Source organism: Bubalus bubalis, chromosome 9 (genome assembly GCF_019923935.1).
Source record: "Bubalus bubalis isolate 160015118507 breed Murrah chromosome 9, NDDB_SH_1, whole genome shotgun sequence".
In the NCBI taxonomy this organism is placed as follows: domain Eukaryota; kingdom Metazoa; phylum Chordata; class Mammalia; order Artiodactyla; family Bovidae; genus Bubalus; species Bubalus bubalis.
Window position 1 is genome coordinate 94,901,948 of NC_059165.1, and position 23,009 is coordinate 94,924,956.

General features: G+C 48.9%; 1 protein-coding gene across 4 annotated transcripts in view; it reads right to left on the reverse strand.

Annotated features, from left to right (window-relative positions):
• ARHGEF18 (Rho/Rac guanine nucleotide exchange factor 18) overlaps nucleotides 1–23,009 on the reverse strand; it is a 101,634-nt gene that overhangs the window by 70,447 nt on the left and 8,178 nt on the right. For all 4 annotated transcript variants that reach the window (XM_044948094.2, XM_006046792.4, XM_006046791.4 and 1 more), the window contains one exon: nucleotides 11,131–11,252. In XM_044948094.2, coding sequence (XP_044804029.2) covers nucleotides 11,131–11,145 — 15 coding nt within the window. In that variant the 5' untranslated portion in view covers nucleotides 11,146–11,252. The remainder of the gene's footprint in view (nucleotides 1–11,130; nucleotides 11,253–23,009) is intronic.

Below are 23,009 nucleotides of genomic sequence, written 5' to 3' on the forward strand. Positions count from 1 at the left end.
GGGAAAGATTGAAGGCAGGAGGAAAAGGGGACAGCAGACATTGAGATGGTTGGATGGCTTCACCAACTTGATGGATGTAAGTCTGAGCAAACTCTGGGAGTTGGTGATGGACAGGGAAGCCTGGAGTGCTGCAGTCCATGGGGTCACAAAGAGTCGGACATGACTGAGCAATTGAACTGAACTGCACGCAGTATCCTTGATGCTACTGGCTGAATTTCAGGCAATATTGTGGCTCCTAGGCTTTCCCCAGGGCTGCCCTTAGGGGTCTCCTAGACCCTAAGTCTCCCTCCCAAGCAAGGATGAGAGTGGAGCAAGTGAGGAAGCCACCTCAGGCACAAAATTGTAGGGGGTACACCCAAAGTCAGAGATCAAGAAAAGCATATTTTAACACTTTTTTTTTTTAAGTTTGTAATTTTCATTTTTTTTCTTTTTCCTTTCTTTTTTTGTTTGGCCACAGCTCATGGCATGGGAAACTTCCCCCACCAGGGATCGAACTCGTGCCACTGTACTGGTAATGCAGTCTTAACCACTGGACCACCACTAAGTGTAAGTAATTCAGTCGTGTCCAACTCTCTGCAATCCCATGGACTGTAGCCTACCCGGCTCCTCTGTCCATGGGATTTTCCAGGCAAGAATGTTGGAGTGGTAGCCATTCCCTTCTCCAGGGGATCTTCCCAACCCAGGGATCAAACCAGGGTCTCCCGCATTGTGGGCAGATTCTTTACTGTCTGAGCCTCAGCGAAGCCCTAAGGACCACCAGGGAAGCCCCTAATACAACAGTAACAAAAAACCCAACAAACTTCAATATAGTGCAAAGAGTTCCATGATGAACAAATTATCAAAGTGTTACGACATGACAGGGACTTCCCTGGTGGTCCAGTGGTTAGGACTTGGCGCTTTTACTGCTGGTCTAGGAACTAAGATCCCACATGCAGTGTGCTGGGGCCAAAATTTTTTTAAAAGGCGGGGCTTCCACCTTCCACTCTGAGGTGGCTCAGAGGTAAAGAGTCCGCCTGCCAATGCAGGAGACACAGGTTCAATCCCTGATCCAGGAGGATCCCACATGCCTCGGAGCAACTAAGCCTGTGCGCCACAACTACCGAGCCTGTGCTCTAGAGCCCTTGAGCCACAACTACCGAGCCAACGTACTGCAATTACTGAAGCCTGTGCGCCCTAGAGCCCATTCTCTGCAACAACAGGCCACCGCAATGAGAAGCCTGTGTACTGCAACTAGAGAGTAACCCCTGTTGCCACAACTAGAGAAAACCTGTGTGCAGTGACCAAGACCCAGCATAGCTAAAAATAAATACATAAGTAAATAATTTTTAAAAATTAAGACATGACAGTATTGGACCCTGCACTTCGCTCACCTCACCCTATTTCCAGCCCTCTGCTCCATTGTACCAGAGAGTACAATTTGAGCTCCTAAATCCCTTCCGATACCTTCCCCTCCCTCCTTGGCACAGTATTTACAAAGGGCTCCAGGGTCCGCTGCCTCCTGCTTCCAGCCCCTCTGCAGCCTCACATTCCCACCCACCCAGGAGGCAGCTGTTAGACTCCAAAATTACATAGAGGTAGATGATAACGCCATATCCACCAAAGCACCAACCAGTTGCCTCCCCAACAGTTATTCAAGGGCCTTATTCTTAATCCCACTGCAGCTCTACCAGGGGGTGTTGTTGTCCCACTTCCCAGATCAGGAGACTGAGGCTCAGGGAGGAGAAAGGACTGTGCAGCCTCGGGTCACACAGTTGGTAAATGGCAGAGCCTGACTCAAACTCTGTGGGATCTGTCTGGATCCAAGCTCTATGCTCTTTCTTGCTCTACTTCCTCCTCTATTTCTTTTCCTAGTCTTTTCTTTGCCCTCTCCTCTCCCTGGCATTCATCCTTTTTTTTTTCTTCCCAGCCAGGGCACCTGTTTTTTCCTTTCCCTGGAGAATCTCTTCTCCTAGGCCATCCAGAGGCAGTCTGATGAACTCCTATTTATCCTTCAAAACCCACCTTGGGCATGCCCTCCAGGCTGCCTTTCTGACTCTTCCAATCTAAATAAGGTGTCCCTTCTCTGGGCTGTCAGGGTCCGCAGGATAAGGACTATTCCTTTCCAGGCTGTTGTGACGCTGTGCTCAGACAGGGTTTGGTGGGTAGGTGGGTGGTCCACCCCCCCATGCTACAGGTAAAACCAACCCTGAGATGTGGCCTTAGGCATCTATGTGAGCTCAGGCAGTCCTTGATGGACTGTCCCGATTGGTGGCCTAAAGGGCCCACTGAGCAGACCTGCCACCCTTGATGGTTTCTACAAGAGGCTCCCAGGATAGAATTGCCAGATAATATACTGGACACCCAGTGAAATTCGAATTTCAGATAAATGACTATTTTTTTTTTCTAGTGTAAATAGATTACAAACATTGCAATATTTGGCAATCAATTCTAACTGGGCATCCTGTAATTTTATTTGCTCAATTCTGCAAGCCTACCTATCCATGGGCCATTTGGCCCGTCAGGGCCAGTCTTTACTAGGAAAGGGGGAACAGGGAGGTCCCTACTAATGCTTGGTGAGGGGAATTTTCAGAGAAGCAGCCAACTGAAAGTGGAAAATACCTGGACTTCCCTGGTGGTGCATTGGATAAGAATCTACCTGCCATTGCAGGGGACACGGGTTCAATTCCTTGTCTGGGAAGACCCCACATGGTGTGGCCACCTAAGCCTGCGTGTCACCACTACTGAGCCCACGCAGTCTAGAGCCCACACTCTGCAACAGGAGAAGCCACCATAATGAGAAGCCCATGCACACAACTAGTGAATAGCCCCTGCTCGCTGCAAATAGAGAAAGCCCGTGTGCAGCAATGAAGACTCAGCATAGCCCAAAACAAATAATAAATATATAAACAAAATTTTTAAACGAGAAAGAGGAAACATTTGCCAGCCAAGAGCCAGGCATTTGGTTGGCTGGGGATCTTGGCTGGTGGGAGGCAGGTGGCAGTGTCCATACCTGTCTTGAATGAGGTTGGAAGAACTAGGGTCTGGCCTTTTTTCTGGAACTCTATAGTTTTGATGCCTTATAGTAAAATATATATGGGGCTTTCCTGGCAGCTCAGTGGTAAAGAATCCACCGGCCAATGCAGGAGACTGGGGTTTGATCCCTGGGTCAGGAGGATCCCCTGGAGGAAGAAATGGCAACCCACTCCAGCGTTCTTGTCTGGGAAATCCCATGGCCAGGGAAGCCTGGCGGGTTACAGTCCATGGGGTCTCAAAGAGTCAGACACAACTTAGTGACTGAACAACAGCAACAAAAATATAACAGAATTCACCATTGTAACAATTTTGTGTACAACTCTGTGGCATAAACTACATTTACTCAATATGTAATCATCATCAATCTCCATCTCCAGAACTTTTTTTCATTTCCCCCTAAGGAGGGTTTGTCGGAGAAGGCGATGGCACCCCACTCCAGTACTCTTGCCTGGAAAATCCCATGGACGGAGGAGCCTGGTGGGCTGCAGTCCATGGGGTCGCTAAGAGTCGGACATGACTGAGCGATTTCACTTTCACTTTTCACTTTCATGCATTGGAGAAGGAAATGGCAACCCACTCCAGTATTCTTGCCTGGAGCATCCCAGGGACAGGGGAGCCTGGTGGGCTGCTGTCTGTGGGGTCGCACAGAGTCGGACACGACTGAAGCAACCTTGCAGCAGCAGCAGGAGGGCTTGTACCCAGTAAATAGTAACTGCTTGTTGTTACCTCCTCCAGCTTCTAGTCACCTCGACTCTACTGTGTCTCATTGAATTTGCCTATTCTTTGCTGTTGTTCAGTCGCTAAGTTATGTCTGACTCTCTGAGACCCCAGGGACTGCAGCACGCCAGGCTTCCCTGTCCTTCACTATCTCCCTGGGTTTGCTCAAACTCATGTCCTTTGAGTCAATGATGCCATCCAATCATCTCATCCTCTACCGTCCCCTTCTTTTCCTGCCCTCAGTCTTTCCCAGCATCAGGGTTTTTCCTGATGAGTTGGCTCTTTGCATAAGGCTTTGGCCGCCTGCCTATTCTAGGCACCTTGTTTAAGTGGAATCATACAGTGTTTGTCATCTTGTGTCTAGTTTATTTCACTTAGCTTAATGTTTTCAAGTTCATCCGTGTTCTAGCACAGGTCACAGTTTCCTTTCTTTTTAAGGAAGGATAACATTTCATTGTATGGATGGACCACACTGTATGGATATAAGCAAAACCGCATTTTGTTTATCTATTTGGTCTTTGATGGACAATTGAGTGGCTTCCACCTTTTAGCTCCTGTGGATTTTGCTGCTATGAATCAGTTCAGTTCAGTTCAAGTCAGTTGCTCAGTCATGTCCGAGGTGTATAAATGTTTGAGTCTCCATATTTACCTCTTTTGGGTAGATCTGTAGAAGCGGAGTTGCTAGATCATACAACAATTCTCTGACTGGCTTCTGGAGCCCTGGCCATATTTTCCATGGTTTCCCCTCTTGAATTTCTCCTTTACACCCACTAATCTGTTTTCTTTTTTTTTTTTTGGCTGCTCTGTGAGGCATGTGGGATCTTAGTTCCCCAACCAGGGATCAAACCCATGCCCCCTGCAGTGGAAAGCATTGCATCTCAACCACTGGAACGCCAGGGAAGTTCCTGCACCCACTGCTCTGGTTCCCCCAACCTGCCTGGCTGCTCCTTCTCTGTCTACCGCTTCCTCCCTGTGCCTTTCATACACCAGGGTACCTCTCCTTCAGTCTCTATCCAAAAAACCCACCCCTCTGGCCCGGCTGGTCTGGGGTCTGGGTTCCCCTGATTCTCCTCTGACTTCCCTAGCCGCCTTCCTGAAGTCACTCCTGTCCATCCCGGGTGTCTGGACAACCTCTACCAACCCCATCTTCCTCTGCCACAGCCCCTAAAGTTTCCTCGCGTCTCTGGTTTTCATCCTCCTGTAAATATAAACACGTCAGGACAGCCTCTTGGCCTGGACTGGGTCCCCCCTCCTCTGTCTCCTGCATCTGGCCTCCCTCACAGGAGGCAGAAGTGGGAACCCAGCCAGGTCTTTGGGTGGAATGGGAGGGTGGACGGCCGTGGCAGGTACAGCAAGGGAGTGGGAGGGAGGGGGCTTCGTCCTTTGCTGGGGAAATTGTATCTTTCCTCCAACATTTCCTGGGTGAGAAATGGGAGCCAGCCCACTAGGAGCCTCCCTGGGCATCTGCCCAAACATAGGTATGCTGGCCCTGACACCCCAGAGAGCGTGCCATCAACTCAGACTCCTGCTCCCTGGACCCTGGGGAGCCTTGGGGGATGGGTGCCTCCCCGCCCCCGCAGACCCAGAGGCGAGATGCCCCAGGAATTTCCACTCTATAAAAACGACTAGCTGTGTGCAGATTTAAATAGTACACAGATCAACGTTTTTTTAAAAATGTAAATGGCTATTTATCTCCTTGTACTTTAGGAAAAAAATAGCACACCAGAGCAACTTCGTGTCTCTGGTTCTGTTTCATCATGTAAAACAGGGAACGAGTTTCAAACAAGAGAGCAGAACAGGGACAGAAGGTTTTCTGGTGGCTGGAGGGGTAGAAAGGCCTTCGTCAGGGTTTGCATCCTTGATGTAGCTTTTGTTAGCTCAGTGTGACCTAAGGCAAGTTTCTAAGCCTCTCTGGGCCTCAGTCTTGTCATCTCTAAAATGGGTGTTATGCCTTATCTTTGACAAAGGAGGCAAGAATATACAATGGATTAAAGACAATCTCTTTAACAAGTGGTGCTGGGAAAACTGGTCAACCACTTGTAAAAGAATGAAACTAGAACACTTTCTAACACCATACACAAAAATAAACTCAAAATGGATTAAAGATCTCAATGTAAGACCAGAAACTATAAAACTCCTAGAGGAGAACATAGGCAAAACACTCTCCGACATACATCACAGCAGGATCCTCTATGACCCACCTCCCAGAATATTGGAAATAAAAGCAAAAATAAACAAATGGGACCTAATTAAACTCAAAAGCTTCTGCACAACAAAGGAAACTATTAGCAAGGTGAAAAGGCAGCCTTCAGAATGGGAGAAAATAATAGCAAATGAAGCAACTGACAAACAACTAATCTCAAAAATATACAAGCAACTCCTACAGCTCAACTCCAGAAAAATAAATGACCCAATCAAAAAATGGGCCAAAGAACTAAATAGACATTTCTCCAAAGAAGACATACAGATGGCTAACAAACACATGAGAAAAGATGCTCAACATCACTCATTATCAGAGAAATGCAAATCAAAACCACTATGAGGTACCATTTCACACCAGTCAGAATAACTGCGATCCAAAAGTCTACAAGCAATAAATGCTGGAGAGGGTGTGGAGAAAAGGGAACCCTCTTCCACTGTTGGTGGGAATGCAAACTAGTACAGCCACTATGGAGAACAGTGTGGAGATTCCTTAAAAAACTGGAAATAGAACTGCCTTATGATCCAGCAATCCCACTGCTGGGCACACACACTGAGGAAACCAGAAGGGAAAGAGACACGTATACCCCAATGTTCATCGCAGCACTGTTTATAATAGCCAGGACATGGAAGCAACCTAGATGTCCATCAGCAGATGAATGGATAAGAAAGCTGTGGTACATATACACAATGGAGTATTACTCAGCCATTAAAATGAATACATTTGAATCAGTTCTAATGAGGTGGATGAAACTGGAGCCTATTATACAGAGTGAAGTAAGCCAGAAAGAAAACACCAATACAGTATACTAACGCATATATATGGAATTTAGAAAGATGGTAACAATAACCCTGTGTATGAGACAGCAAAAGAGACACTGATGTATAGATCAGTCTTATGGACTCTGTGGGAGAGGGAGAGGGTGGGGAGATTTGGGAGAATGGCATTGAAACATGTATAATATCATGTATGAAACGAGTTGCCAGTCCAGGTTCGATGCACGATACTGGATGCTTGGGGCTGGTGCACTGGGACGACCCAGAGGGAGGGTATGGGGAGGGAGGAGGGAGGAGGGTTCAGGATGGGGAACACAGATATACCTGTGGCGGATTCATTTTGATATTTGGCAAAAGTAATACAATATTGTAAAGTTTAAAAATAAAATTAAATTAAAAAAAATTAGTACAAAAAAATAAAATGGGTGTTATGTTGCCTTCTTTTTGAATATATTTTTATTTGCTTATTTAGTTATTTTTGGCTTTGCTGGGTCTTCATTGCTGTGCGGGCTTTTCTTACTTGCAGTGCTTGGGCCTCTCGCTGCAGAGGCTTCTCTTGTTGCAGAACACAGGCTCTAGGGCGCTTGGACTTCAGTAGTTGCGGCTTGTGGGCTCTAGAGCACAGGCTCAGTAGTTGTAGCACACGGGCCTAGTTGCTCTGCAGCCTGTGGGATCCTCCCGGACCAGAGATCAAACCCTTGTCTCCTGCATTTGCAGGCGGATTCTTCACCACTGAGCCACCCAGGGAAACCTTATGTTGCCTTTTTGTAGGATTGCTGGGCAGGTGAAATGAGATGATATTTACATCTTGTAAGCCCTTGATCCAGAGAAGGCAATGGCACCCCACTCCAGTACTCTTGCCTGGAAAATCCCATGGACAGAGGAGCCTGGTAGGCTGCAGTCCAGGGGGTCCGCTAGGAGTTAGACACGACTGAGCGACTTCACGTTCATGCATTGGAGAAGAAATGGCAACCCACTCCAGTGTTCTTGCCTGGAGAATCCCAGGGACGGGGGAGCCTGGTGGGCTGCCGTCTATGGGGTCGCACAGAGTCGGACACGACTGAAGTGACTTATCAGCAAGCCCTTGATCAGTGGAAACAGATATGGGGTTGGCCAAAAAGCTCATTTGGGTTTTTCTATAACATCTTATGGAAAAACCTGAGCACACTTTTTGGCCAAGCCCATATTATGGTGGTTGTTTTTAATACTTCAGGAATCAGGGATCTTCCTCTGGGGCCCTGCCAGATGGAGCTAATTGGAATAGACCAATGATTAAACCCCGCAATGACAATCAAGTATGAGTGAATGTTATAGAAAGTAGAAAGTGGGCTAGAAAGAACAGGAGGGGACAGTTGACTCTGGAGGGACAAGAATTCTGGACTGGAGTTCTACTTAGGAAATCCCTTTTTTGTTATTATTTTTTAAAACTTAATTTTTTTAAGTTTGAAAAATTAGATTTATCCTAAGCCAGATCATACAGAAAATCCCTCTTTTAAAATGGACAAACCACTGGGGTAATCCCTGGTGTGCAAAATCTACTAAGGATAACTCAATTAGGACAGGTTAGACCATCTTTGGACAGCTTCCATAACCAAAATTAAGCCCCCAAACTGTATTTCTGATCACATAGTGTCTATGTGACATGTAAGTGATTTCTTGAACTGGCTATATAGGTCAATATATATAGCCAATTGCATATATTTTAAAATAATCTATATCTTACCTGTATATCCACTTCAGTAAAGAGGAGCCTTGTAGGCTACAGTCCATGAGATAGCAAAGAGTAGGACACGACTGAGCTACTTCACTCACTCTACCTGTATCACTGCAGATGGTGACTGCAGCCAAGAAATTAAAAGATGCTTACTCCTTGGAAGGAAAGTTATGACCAACCTAGATGGCATATTCAAAAGCAGAGACATTACTTTGCCAACAAAGGTTCGTCTAGTCAAGGCTATGGTTTTTCCTGTGGTCATGTATGGATGTGAGAGTTGGACTATGAAGAAGACTGAGTGCCGAAGAATTGATGCTTCTGAACTGTGGTGTTGGAGAAGTCTCTTGAGAGTCCCTTGGACTGCAAGGAGATCCAACCAGTCCATTCTGAAGGAGATCAGCCCTGGGATTTCTTTGGAAGGAATGATGCTAAAGCTGAAACTCCAGTACTTTGGCCACCTCCTGCGGAGAGTTGACTCATTGGAAAAGACTCTGATGCTGGGAGGGATTGGGGGCAGGAGGAGAAGGGGACGACAGAGGATGAGATGGCTGGATGGCATCACTGACTCGATGGACGTGAGTCTGAGTGAACTCCGGGAGTTGGTGATGGGCAGGGAGGCCTAGCGTGCTGCGATTCATGGGGTCGCAAAGAGTTGGACACGACTGAGCGACTGATCTGATCTGATCTGATTTGATACATACTTTTCATTAAAATGCATGTATATTTCAATAAGAACTCCTACTAAATGTAAAAAAAGAAAGGAAGGAAGGAAGAAATCAGGAGGGCTTCCTGGAGGAAGTGACAATGAGGGACACCCTGAGCAATGAGTAGGAGTTAGCTAGGCGGAGGCTCTGGGTGAGGGCATTCCAGGTATTAAGAGAACAGGATGTTCAGAAGCCTGCAGGCTTCAGAGTTCAGGATGCCTTCCCTCAAATTGGCAAGATTTCCTTTTGGCTGGAGGTGTGTGTGTGTGTGTGTGTGTGTGTGTGTGTGTGTGTTGGGTTGCGGGGGGGATGGGGCTGTATCAGCAGGCCTGGGAGCCCAAGGAAGGATTTAATCTCTAAGTTCCCAACAGTAGTGGTAGAAAGGCTGGGGGAGAGGAGGTGGTGATTCCCCTTCAGAAAGATGACGCAAGATGCAGAGCCCAGATGGGCTTGAAGCAGCGAAGACGCCTGTGCAGATCACCTGGGTGAGCAACTACAGTGGCCTCCTCCAGGGCAGTGGAAAGGCAGGGACAGACGTGGATAGCACTGAGAGCTGTACAGGTCTGATGCTATACAGGGCTTTTGGACAGAAGGGGCAGGGACATCGCCATCTGTTGCCTCCAGCTCTGGTGGCCAACAAGATGAGGATGAGGATGTGGGTGGCAGGGCTTCTTTGGAGGTGGTAGGTGCTCAGTGAGCACACCCAGGGCTCCCTGCTTCCCCAGATGCATGGTCTCTCCATCACTATCCTAGCTGCCCAACTGCCTGCTGCCCATGGTCCCTATTCCAATATATACAGAGCCCTGGAAGGCTCTAGGGCTAAGCCTGAGTCTCAGGTCTCTCTTCATTTACTCTGGACTCTTCCCAACACTGAGGCAAATTCTCTCCCTGCTTGGACCCCAGTGTGCTCTTCTACAAAATAAGAGGTGGACTTCCCTGGTGGTCCAGTGGTTAAGAGTCTGCCTGCCAAAGCAGGAGACACACGTTTCATTCCTGGTTCAGGGAAGATTCCGCCTGCTGTGGGGAAACTAAGGCTGTGAGCCACAACTGCTGAAGCCAGAGCACTCTAGGGCTCGTGTTCTGCAGCAGGGAAGCAATGAGCAGTCTGTGCATCGCAACTAGAGGGCAGCCCCCAGTCGCTACAACTAGAGAAAGCCCACATGCAGCAATGAAAATTTAGCACCGCCTTGATCAATCAATAAATAAAATTTAAAAAACAACACCGGCAGATACACAGAATTCCCTGTATATGGTTTGACTATAATGAAGCCTCTTTCCTTAGTGTGGTGGGTGGTCCAAAATGCCACCCAGATTCCCCCTTTGGTGAGGATGTGTTGCCCCAGATGCTGAGGGGTGGGTGGCTATCAGTAGATGGCTGTCAGCTGTCAGCCTCCTCCCAGGAAGCCATATCCCTTCCTGGGCAGTCCACAGGCCATGACTTATTGGTGTGGGGATGCAATGGCTTGGTCATTTCAGCCTAATTTGGGATGACTCTGCAGGGATGTTCTAGCTCAGAGCTCCTCATGGGAGCTTTTCCTTCCTTCTTCATTGATCCATCTACCCACCCATGCACCCATTTAGCCACCCTTCCCTCCTCCCTCTCTTCCTTTCTTCCCTCGATTCTTTCTTCTATCCATCCATCCATCTCTTCTGTCAGTCCTTCCATCCATCCATCCACCCATCTATCCATCTGTCCATCCATCCATCTCTTCTGTCAAAATGTCCTTCCATCCGTCCATCCATCATCCATGTCTTCTGTCGATCCTTCCTTCCTTTCCTCCTTCCAGCCATCATCCCTCCACTCTACTCATCCCGTGCTCCCTCTTCTTGTTCCATAAAGGATTCATTTCCTCACCTGTGGAATGGCATAATAACCACTCTGCTATGTTTTAATAATTCCCTGAAATATTGCACACACAGTGCCTGGTAAAACCCAAGTGCTAAACAAAGTGTACTTGCTCCCCTGAAGTCATCAACTCCTGCCCATCTCAGCAGTTGGACACCTGCCTGCTCATCCTCCATGGTGGAGAAGTCTGGGTCCTCAGGCCTCCAGGGTCCACCGCTGCTCTTGGTGGCTGAATCTGCAGCTCCAGAGTCAAAGGGCTGGACACATGGCTTGGGCTCAGAGCCTGTGGGAAAGGAGGGACAAGGTGTTAGACCTGAGCTGTGAGGCCTGAAGAGCTGGGCCCCAAATGCTGCATCTGGGCCTCAGTTTTCTCATCTGTAAAATGGGGTTGCAGGGGAGGATGGTACTGATGATTTGTAAGCCAACATACATGCCACCACTCCCCACCACTCATCCTGAGCCTGGAGCAGACATTTCTGTTCAGGCACAGGGCTCTTTCCTCCTGAGCCATGGCCCCCTCAGAATTCTTCCCAGTGCATTATTTAAAAATTTTTTTTAATTTATTATTATTTTTGGTTGCACTGAGTCTTTGTTGCCACATGTAGGCTTTCTCTAGTTGCAGTGAGCAGGGGCTTCTCTTTGTTGCAGTGGTCAGGCTTCTCATTGCAGTACTTCTCTTGTGGGCAACAGGCTGTAGGCACGTGGGCTTCAGCAGTTGCAGCTCGGGGGCTCACTAGTTGCAGTGTGAGGCTCTAGTGCATCTGGGCTTCAGTAGTTGCAGGCCACGAGCTCAGCAGTTGTGGCTCGAGGGCCTTACAGCTCAGGCTTTAGTAGTTGTGGCACATGGGCTTAATCACCCCACAGCATGTGGGATCTTCCCAAACCAGGGATTGAACCCACGTCCCCTGCATTGGCAGATAGATTCTTAACCATTGGACCACCAGGGAAGTCCTGGACTGAGCCTTTTGCTGAGGGAGACACAGGTGTCCCATCTCTCTCCCTCTGCCCCTTGCACGGCTTCTAGAGCATATCGTGCCTCCCTATTCTCCCCATGGAGGTGCCCCACCACATGTAGGAAGAAGGTCGAATGTCTTAGCTCAGCCACTGATGTTCACCAGGATCCTCCTCTGTGCTTTGTCCCTGCCCCTTAGGCAGGACCCACTGCCTAAGAGCACTCCGTTCCTGTTCCAGGGCCACCTGCCTGAAGACCTCATCCTACTCACTGCAGAAATATCCATCCACCCTCCTCCCATGGTGCCTCTGTCCTGGGCATTGCCCTGCACTTCATTGCACTGCGTTATCTTGACCCCTGGACTCCTTTCACGCCTCCACACCCCCGCCATGACATCCCAGGTCCTGTTGAAACTGGGGAGCTAAGAGAAGTGGGCGTGGAGGTGACAGTGGAGGAGCTGGGTGAAGGTGGAGGCAAGAAGGTGGTGGCAAGGTCCACTCCAAGGACCAGTGGAGAGACGGATGAGCACGTTTGCGCTAAGAGCCAGTAAGAGCCCTGAGGGGCTGGGCTGGGGGTGAGGAGTGGGATGGCAGGGCCCTTGGGCAGTGCCAGTTAGGGCCTCCTTCACTCCTTAGCTCAGGTCCTCTGTGGCTGGGTGACCCTATCTCCTGGCTTGCTGGGGACAGTCCTGGTTTATGCTTCTGAGTCAAGTAATGATGAACAGTATGGGACTTCTCTGGTGGTCCAGTGGCTAAGACTCCATGCTCTCAGTGCAGGGAACCTGGGTTTGATCCCTGGCCGGGAACTAGATCCCACATGCCACAATTAAAAGATTCTGTGTGCCACAACTAAGACCCGGCATAGCCAAAGAAATAAATAAAACAAAACTTCCCACAGTACCATGCTTTCGCCCTCCAAAGGGTACCAGTGGGGTGTCCACTTTGTGGCCACTCCACCTATAACCACCGTGGCCAGCAGATGGGAAGAGATGATGCTGACTTTTTCTATCCCAAAGTAGGATGAGCTGTCTATACCCACTTACCTTCCTTCTCCTCCCAGCTGTGTAGTACAAACACTGCCCTACGTTTTGGGGGGCATGACACTTGTATAATTTGGAGGGTTTTTTTTTTTTTTTAAGAAAAAGAGTATGAAATTATGAATGCAAAATTACTGGGAAGTAGCAAGAACAGCAGAAAACAACCAAGACAGGAATAAACGCATTCCATAAATAGATGAATGAAAAGCTATTACATGGGTGTGAAAAACTTAAGGAGTTTGGAAAACATTTTGGCAGTTCTTCAAAAACTTAAGCATAATATGGCTCAGGAAGCTCAAACAGGGGCTCTGTATCAACCTAGAGGGGTGGGATGGGGAGGGAGATGGGAAGGAGGTTCAAAGGGAGGGGATATATGTATACCTGTGGCTGACTCATGTTGAGGTTTGACAGAAAACAGCAAAATTCTGTAAAGCAATTATCCTTCAATAAACAATAAATAAATAAATAAATATATAAATAAAAACTTAAGGACCTCCTAGGTGGTCCAGGTTAAGAATCTGCCTGCCAATGCAGGGGACACGGGCTTGATCCCAGGTCTGGGAAGATCCCACACCCTGCAGGGCAACTAAGCCCATGAGATGCAGAACTACTGAGGCCCACACACCCTACAGCCTGTGATCCACAGCAAGAGAAGCCACTGCAGTGAGACGCCTGTGCACCACAACTAGAGAGTAGCCCCCACTTGCTGCAACTGGAGAAAGCCTTTGAGCAGCAACAAAAATCCAGGGTGACCAAAAAAAAAAAAATGGTGGAAACAATCCAAATGTTCACAAACAGATGAATGGATACACGAAATGTGGCCCATCCATACAATGGAATGTTTTTCAGTCATAATAAGGAATGGGGGGAGTTCTGGGAATTCCCTGGAGGTCCAATGGTTAGAACTCAGTGCTTTAACTTCTGAGGTTAGGGAACTAAGCCCCTGGGCAGGGAACTAAGATCCCACAAACAAACAAATAAACAAAAGAAGAATAAAGAAGGGAATGGCGTTTTGAAACCTATTATACCATGAATGAACCTCGAAGACAGATATCATGTGGCGTCGCAGAAGTCAGTTCACAAAATATCCTGTGTTAGTGGATTTCATTTATATGAAATGTCCAGAACAGGTGTATCTATAGGGGCAGAAAGTAGATTAGTTGTTGTCTAAGGCTGGGGATGGAGAAGGCAATGGCACCCCACTCTAGTACTCTTGCCTGGAAAATCCCATGAGCGGAGGAGCCTGGTGGGCTGCAGTCCATGGGGTCGCTAAGAGTCAGGCACGACTGAGCGACTTTACTTTTACTTTTCACTTTCATGCATTGGAGAAGGAAATGGCAACCCACTCCAGTATTCTTGCCTGGAGAATCCCAGGGACAGAGGAGCCTGGTGGGCTGCCGTCCGTGGGGTTGCACAGAGTCGGACACGACTGAAGCGACTTAGCAGCAATAGCAGCAAGGCTGGGGAGAGGCTTCCCAGGTGGTACTATTGGTAAAGAACCCACCTGCCAATGCAGGAGACACGGGTTCGATCCCTGGGTCAGGAAGATGCCCTGGAGAAGGGGATGGCAACCCACTCCAGTATTCGTGCCTGGGAAATCCCATGGACAGAGGAGACTGGCGGGGTACAGTCCATGGGATTGCAGAGTCAGACACAACTGAAGCAACTTAGCATGCAAGGCTGGGGAGAAATGGGGAACTTTGGAGTGATGAATAAAGGATTCAGATTTCTTTTGGGGGTGATGAAAACCTTCTAAAATTGATTGTGGTAATCATTCACAACACTCCTATTTTTTTTTTTTTTTTTGACCACGCCACAGGGCTTGTGGGATCATGATTCCCTAAACCAGGGAATGAACCTGGCCCCCAGCAGTGAAAGTGAAAGCACCAAGTCCTAACCACTGGGCAGCTGGGGATTCCCATCATGGTATATTCTAGAAACCACCGCTGCTCTCCTAGCTACTCTCCCAAGCTGGGTTAGGGCCTCTGTTCGGCTGCCCTCATTCAGCCCTGCATCTCCCATGAGGCAGCTTCTATGACTCAGGGAGATGTTGGAATAAAACAAGTAGGCTGTGAAGGACGAGAAAAGCCAGATGTGGGGGTGAGTCCTGGAGGATGATGGCAGCTTGAAAAAAGAGGGAGAGACTCCCCGAGAGGCAGTTCCATCCCTTGGCCAAGATCCCAGGGGGCCTCAGGACAGGCTGCTGGGTGTGCCTGCTTTCCTGGATGGGGGCTTCACGGAGGCTTGAACCTTATCCTGGCATCTGCAACCCTGCAGGTCTGGGACCCAAAGGCTGAAGGTAAAAGTTGATTCTTTGGATGGATGCTTCTGACCCAGGGATGTGTGGCTTCCCTGGTGGCTTAGATGGTAAAGAATCTGCCTGCCAATGCAGAAGATGTAAGAGATGTGGGTTCCATCTCTGGAGGAGGGCATGGCAACCCACCTCAGTAGCTACTCTTGCCTGGAGAATCCCATGGACAGAGGAGCCTGGCGGGCTATAGTTCACGGGGTCACAAAGAGTTGGACATGACTGAAGCAACTGTCACTTCACGTCATTTCTGATCCAGGAACAGGCCAAGCCTGACCCTGAAGACAGAGTCCATTCTGATCTCTGCATCACATGCTGAGCCTCAATCTTTGGGTCACAGGCTGAACCTCGGTCCTGGCGTCATACTCCAAGCCCTGATTGTGGTGTCATAGACTGAGTCCCAGTACTGGAGTCATGGACCGAGTTCCCATCCTAGAGCTTCAAGCTGTATTCTCATCACACACTAGACACTGAGCCCAGGCACACACTGAGCCCTGACTCTGAAGTCACATTCTGAGCTTGGTTCTGGTGACAGATTCTCTCAAGCTCCAGTCTTTGTCTTCAGTGGCCTCTGGTCACCACTGCCTGATCTTCCCACCTGCACTCCAACCTCAAGCTGTCAAGACCAAACTCCTTGTCTTCCTTTCTCCTTCGGGGTCTATGTATCAGTGTGATTGTAGTGTCTCCCCAGTGACCCCCACCAGAAACCCGAACTCAAGCCTTGCCTCCTCCCAACCCCTCAGGACACCAAGCCCTGTCAATTCCCCACCCCTCTTTTTAAAAAAAATTTCCATTTCTTTAGCTTTATTTATTTATTTGGCTGTGCCAGGTCTTAGCTGTGGCATGCAAACTCTCAGGTGCAGCAAGTAGGATCTAGTTTCCTGACCAGGGATCGAACCCAGAGCCCCATCATTGGGAACACAGTCCTAACCTCTAGACCACCAGGGCAGTCCCTCCATCCTTCTTTGGTTTTGCCTCTGATATGATCTTAATATCAGCCTCCATTATGCTCTATCTGGGTTTCCCAGATGGCTCAGCATTAAAGAATCTGCCTGCCAATTCAGGAGACCTGGGTCCAATCCCTGGGTCAGGAAGATCCCCCTGGAGAAGGGAATGGCAACCCACTCCAGTATTCTTGCCTGGAGAATTCCATGGACAGAGGAGCCTGGTGGCTACAGTCCATGGGGTCGCAAAGAGTCGCATACAACTTAGTGACTAAACACAGCAACAGTGCTCTCTCTACACAACCCCAAGTTTTTTTCTTTTTGGTCATGCTATCCAGGCACGCAGGATCCTAGTTCCCCAAGCAGGGGATCAAACTCATGCCCTTGGCATTGAGAGTACAGAGTCCTTAACCATTGGACCATCAGGGAAGTCCCTACAATCGCAACTCTCGTTGGGATTTTCCTGTACAAACCATTGCCAACAATAGTTGGCTTCTTCCATCCCAGTAGAAGAAGATGTGTCTTCTTGGCATGACATTTCAGAGTCACCCTCCTTCGTCTGGTCCCCACCCCATAGACTCCTGTCCCCTTACAAGGACATTTGAGCACTTTTCAGTCTACCTGCTCAACTCCCCCCAAATGCCTGAGCTCCTAACTCACCATTCTCCTGTGCACCTCTGTGCAGTTCCCACCACCCTTTCCCACTCTTCTGCCTGGCAACCAAGGGGTCCCTCTGATCCTCTGCAGACGGTCTTAGCCAGAAGACTTTGGATTGGTTTGCTAGTGGCTAAGAACCCCTGGGCCAATGCACGAGACTTAAGAGACTCAGGTTCAATCCCCCAGTTGGGAAGATCCCCTAGAGGAGGGCATGGCAACTCACTCCAGGATTCTAGCCTGGAGAATCCCATGGACAGAGGAGCCTGATGGGCTACAGTTCATGAAATTGCAAAGAGTCAGACATGACTAAGGGACTGAGCATGCACACACGCACCCCTTTTCTACTTCTGGATGTGCTTTAATTGGACTACTTGTTCCCTTCTAGACCAGGAGTTTCACAGGCCAATTCTGACTCAACACCTGATTTTGTAAATAAAATTTTAGTAGCACACAGCCACACCCATTTGTGTGCCTTGCTGTCTGTGGCTCTCATCATGCTACCATGACAGTGTCCAATAGTTGCATCAGAGACCATATCACCTGCAAAGCTGGAGGTATTACTCCCTGGCCCTTTACAGAAAAGGTTTTCTGACTCCCACTCCGAGGTCCATGGGGGCAAGTTCTGTATCCAACCCACTTTTACATCCCCCAAGTCTCTTGATCAGTTCCAATATGTCTTGCTTCATGCTAAGCCTGTCATGTTCTTTCCATTCTTCTGTCTTAACAACAACCCTCTGAGTCCCCACATTATGGGAGGAGAAACTGAGGCTCAGAGAGGTGTACTGACTTGTCGAAGGTCATACCAGGCTGTCAAGAGGCAGAGTTGAGATGGGAAGCCAGGTATTTCTTACTCCAAAGCAAGGGCTCCTAACCACAGAGCTATTCTGTGGTGAGCTGATGAATGGATAGATGGGTGGATAAATGATTGGATGGAAGGGTGGATGGATGAATTGGATGAACTGTTGGATAGATGGTTGTTGGAGAGCTGGCTAGTTGGTTGGCTGGCTGGCTGAAGGGAAAGTTGTCTGGCTATATGGTTGGATGAATGGATGTTTAGATGGGTGGATGGTTACCTACATGGATGAATGGGTGGTTAGAGGGAGGGAAGAATGTGTAGACACATAGGTGGATGGTTGACTGGCTGGCTGGTTGGATGGATGAATGAGTAGACGTTTAGATGGATGACTAGTTGGATGGGTCATTGGATGGATAGGTGGATGGATGCATAGATCCAAGGATGCATGGATAGATAGTTGGCATCTCTCTGGTTGAGTAGATGAATGGGTAGATGGTTAGATGGATGGATGGATGAAAACATGGATACATGGAGGCATGAATGGATAGTTGGCTACCTGACTGGTTGGATGGATAAAAAAGTGGATGGTTAGATGGATGCATGGATGGATGATGGATGGATAGTTGGGATAAGTCGTGTGGCAGTGTCCAGTGGCAGTGACTGCTCTGCATTTTGGAGATGGTATTCCTAGGGGACGAGGGTGGGGAGAGCTCTAGATGGAAGGAGGCAGGACTGTGGCAGAGAAGCCAGGCAAGAAGGAAACCAAGTTGAGACACAGAACGTACTCATGATATACATGCTTATCATATACTAGGGAAAGAGTGGAAAAAGTGTTGCCAAAATGAGTAACTGAGCAACCGAGGGAAAGGGCCAGTGGGGCTCTGCCCTGCTGCAAATCTCAACCCCCCTTGCCTAGCCTTGTCTGGCTCCCCACATCTACTCCATTATTTTCCCAGGAGGCCCTGTCTGGTGCCCAGACAGCCAGTTACAGAGCATAAGAGGAGGGCACAGAAAGGCTAGAGATGGGAAAGACACAGTTAGGGAGCCCCTCTCTGTGCCGCACCCCCAAGCTTCTCTCTAAGGAGCCGCCGAGCAGCTTTGATTCAGGTTCTAGGCAGCCTCTTACACCAGCAACCCCTGCAGCCCTGGCCATAAAAGGGTTTAAGAGTTGCCACTGGTTCCCACAGCTCACTCCCCCACCTGCCAGCCTATAAATCATAGCTTCAACCTGCCTGGGGTGGGGAGACAGGGTGGGCTGGGTGGCCAGGAGTGGCTAGACCTTCATAAGGATGTGGACATCTTCGTGATCTGTGGCTGATACCCTAATTCTCTAGCATAGCCATCCACTGGTGGATTTAAACACTCTCTGCAAGCCCCCCACTCCCCACTCACACTGGTGGCTTCCTTCACTGCCCAGAACACACTCCAGAGGTGGCCTTGGAACAGAACGGGTTTCAAAGCGTGGGTCTTTCAGTATATACTTGCTGTGTGACCTTGAGTTCATCATGCCTCCTTTCTGAGTTGAGCTTCACAAGGGCTCAACAGCCGGCAGCAATTTCTACCACTATGACTGTTCTTCTATTGCATCCCAGTCCCCAGGCCACCCTCTGCCTCCCCAGCCCCAGCCTCCAGGTCCCCTGCTAGCCCTATCTCCTCCAGCAGAGTGCCTGGCACACTACAGGTCCTCAACCAGAGCGTATGTCACAAAGAAGCGAATGGGTCTTCTCCATGGCTTGTCTCCTGCATGGAAACTCACTCACTAACAAGTACCCAGCTTAGGGAAGGGGTAGGGGGAGTTCCTATCACACAATCCCCCTGTGCCCCGTGGCCTCGGACACTATCTGGCTATCTTCCAGGACTAAAGTCCTGCTGAGATTTAAGAAGTGCCTTTTTGCCAAAGCAATTCACCCAGACCTTGGGGGGATATGATACGAGAGTCTCTCCAGCTCCCAGAGGTAAACTGAGGTCCTGGGACCCAGTTGAGGGGGGTTGCTACCAGCCAATGTGTATGTATGTGTATATTCCAGGGCGTGTCTACTTGAATCTCTGGATGTCTCAGACCTTCTTCTTGCTGCCTCTCTGAGCCTCTGTCCTGCACCCACCCGGGGAACAAGTAGCATCAGGAACCCCCAGGAAGCCACCAGGCTGCCCCAGGTCTAGGGCGAATTGTCCGTCCACAAATTTACTTTCCGAGACAACCTCCTGGCAGAGCTTGGGGAGACATCTCCTCTGAGACAAGAGGGACCCCACAAGTCTGTGATGTTCCATGGGGGCCCTGGGGAAGCAGAGATCATCTGTGGCTGACTCAGGCAGTGTCTGTACCCTGAGCTGGGAAAAGGCTTGGAGTGGGATGGTGGGCAGCAGGCTGTCCAGGGAGCCTGGGAGGCCAGTGCCCACTACTCACTGCATGCCCCCTTACCTCTCTTAAAGGCCCACCGCTTCAGCCAGAACTTGGAGAGAGCCGGCCAGGAGTGGTTGAGCGCCGAGCTGGCCATGGGGGCCGTGCGTGCGAGCGTGTGAGTGAACGGCAGGATGAAGAAGGCGCTCGGCTGGGAAGCCCTGCCAGGACAGGGCTGCCAGCGAGAGGGGCGGAGACTGTCTGCAGGGGCTGCCAGACACATCAGCTGATGGCAGCTGGGGACTGGGGCGGGGGACGGGGGAGGCAGGACTGCAGCCTTGGGGGAGGCCGAGTACTTAGCACTACCCCACACCTCCCTTGCCCTCTAGGCCTCTCACCCTGGCTGTATTAATACAAGACATTCCCAGGAGGAGCAGAAGAGAGCAGTGAGGGAGTCCTCAGGACACAGGTATAGACTGGATCCTGAGGTCGGTGGGCTTGGGTATGTGTGAATGTCTGAGTGTTTGTGTATGAGTGTTTGTCATTGTCTCTGCTTTTGAGGGCTTCCCTGGTGGCTCAGATGTTAAAGAATCTGCCTGCCATGCAGGAGACCTGGGTTTGATCCCTGGGTCCAGAAGATCCCCTGGAGGAGGAAACAGCAACCCAATCTGGTATTCCTGCCTGGGAAATCCCATGGACAGAGGAGCCTAGTGTGCTGCAGTCCTTGGGATTACAAAGAGCTGGACACAACTGAGTGAGTGTGAACACAAAGTCCTTTTGTGTGTCAGCACATAGCGTGTTTTTAAATCTTGAGTGTCAACTTGTCTATGGGGGTGTGTGTATATAGGGGTGTTTATATAAATGTTTCCCCCTAGTTTCATTGAGGTATAGTTGACTGACATCACTGTATAAGTTTAAGGTTTACATCATAATGACTTAATATATTGTGAAATGATTAGTGTTGTAAATTTAGTTAGCATCCATCAACCCATAAAAAGTGAAGTCGCTCAGTCGTGTCCGAGCCACCGGAGAAGTCATCAACCCATATAGATACCAAGAAAAGAAAAAAATATGTTTTTTTTTTGTTGTTGTTCTGATGAGAACTTGTAGGATTTACTCTCCTGTTGGTGGTTGGTTTAGTTGCTAAGTCGTGTCCATCTCTTGGAACCCCGTGGACTGTAGCACACTAGACTCCTCTGTCCATGGGATTTCCCAACCAAGAATACTGGAGTGGATAGCCATTTCCTTTTCCAGGGGATCTTGCCAACCCAGGGATCAAAGCCACATCTCTTGCATCTCCTGCACTGCAGGTGGATTCTTAACTGACTGAGCCACCAGGGAAGCAAATACACCTTATGGCAGTGTTAACTGTAGCCGTCGTGTTATATGTTACATCAAAGATTTACTTATCTTACAACTGGAAGTTGGAACCTTTTGACCAACTTCATCCAATTTCCCCACCCCACTCCCTGTCTCTAGTAACCACAAATCTGATCTCTTTTTCTATGAGTTTGGTTGTCACCGTTTTTTTTAAGTTCCACATATAAATGAGATCACATAGCATTTGCGTTGAGAACTTATTTATTTCATTAGCATAATGCCTTTAAAGTCTATCCATGTTATTGTAACAGGCAAAATATCCTTTTTTTAAAAAAAATGGCTGAATAATATTATCTATGTGGCTTTTAAAATCTCTGTGATCCTCTGTATGTGTTTGTGTGAATGTCCGTATCTGTGGGATGGGTTCTACATGACCCACCTGGGACTTGGGGAGATCTGCTTCCAGTATTTGGGGGAGAGCTTGGTATTGGCCTGTGGTTTCCTTGTGTCTACAAGTCTGTGGCTTTATCTGTATGTGCATCTCTGTGGATGCCAGGCAGCGCCTGTTCATACAAGTGCTGCCCCCTGGTGGTGGAATCTTCCTCACTTCAGTTCAGTTCAGTTCAGTTCAGTGGCTCAGTCGTGTCCGACTCTTTGTGACCCCATGAATTGCAGCACGCCAGGCCTCCCTGTCCATCACCAACTCCCGGAGTTCACTCAAACTCATGCCCATTGAGTCGGTGATGCCATCCAGCCATCTCATCCTCTGTCGTCCCTTTCTCCTCCTGCCTCCAATCCCTCCCAGAATCAGGGTCTTTTCCAATGAGTCAACCCTCCGCATGAGGTGGCCAAAGTATTGGAGTTTCAGCCTTAGCATCAGTCCTTCCAATGAACACCCAGGACAGATCTCCTTTAGAATGGACTGGTTGGATCTCCTTGCAGTCCAAGGGACTCGCAAGAGTCTTCTCCAATACCATAGTTCAAAAGCATTAATTCTTCGGTGCTCAGCTTTCTTCACAGTCCAACTCTCACATACATACATGACCACTGGAAAAACCATAGCCTTGGCTAGATGGACCTTTGTTGGCAAAGTAATGTCTCTGCTTTTGAATATGCTATCTAGGTTGGTCATAACTTTCCTTCCAAGGAGTTCAGTTCAGTTCAGTCGCTCAGTCATGTCCGACTCTTTGCGACCCCGTGAATCGCAGCACGCCAGGCCTCCCTGTCCATCAGGAACTCCCGGAGTTCACCCAGACTCACGTCCATCGAGTCAGTGATGCCATCCAGCCATCTCATCCTCTGTCGTCCCCTTCTCCTCCTGCCCCCAATCCCTCCCAGCATCAGAGTCTTTTCCAATGAGTCAACTCTTTGCATGAGGTGGCCAAAGTACTGGAGTACTTTGGAGTACTTTCGGCACTCAGCTTTCTTCACAGTCCAACTCTCACATCCACATATGACCACTGGAAAAACCATAGCCTTGACTAGATGGACCTTTGTTGGCAAAGTAATGTCTCTGCTTTTCAATATGCTATCTAGGTTGGTCATAACTTTCCTTCCAAGGAGTAAGTGTCTTTTAATTTCATGGCTGCAATCACCATCTGCAGTGATTTTGGAGCCCCAAAACATAAAGTCTGACACTGTTTCCACTGTTTCCCCATTTATTTCCCAGGAAGTGATGGGACCAGATGC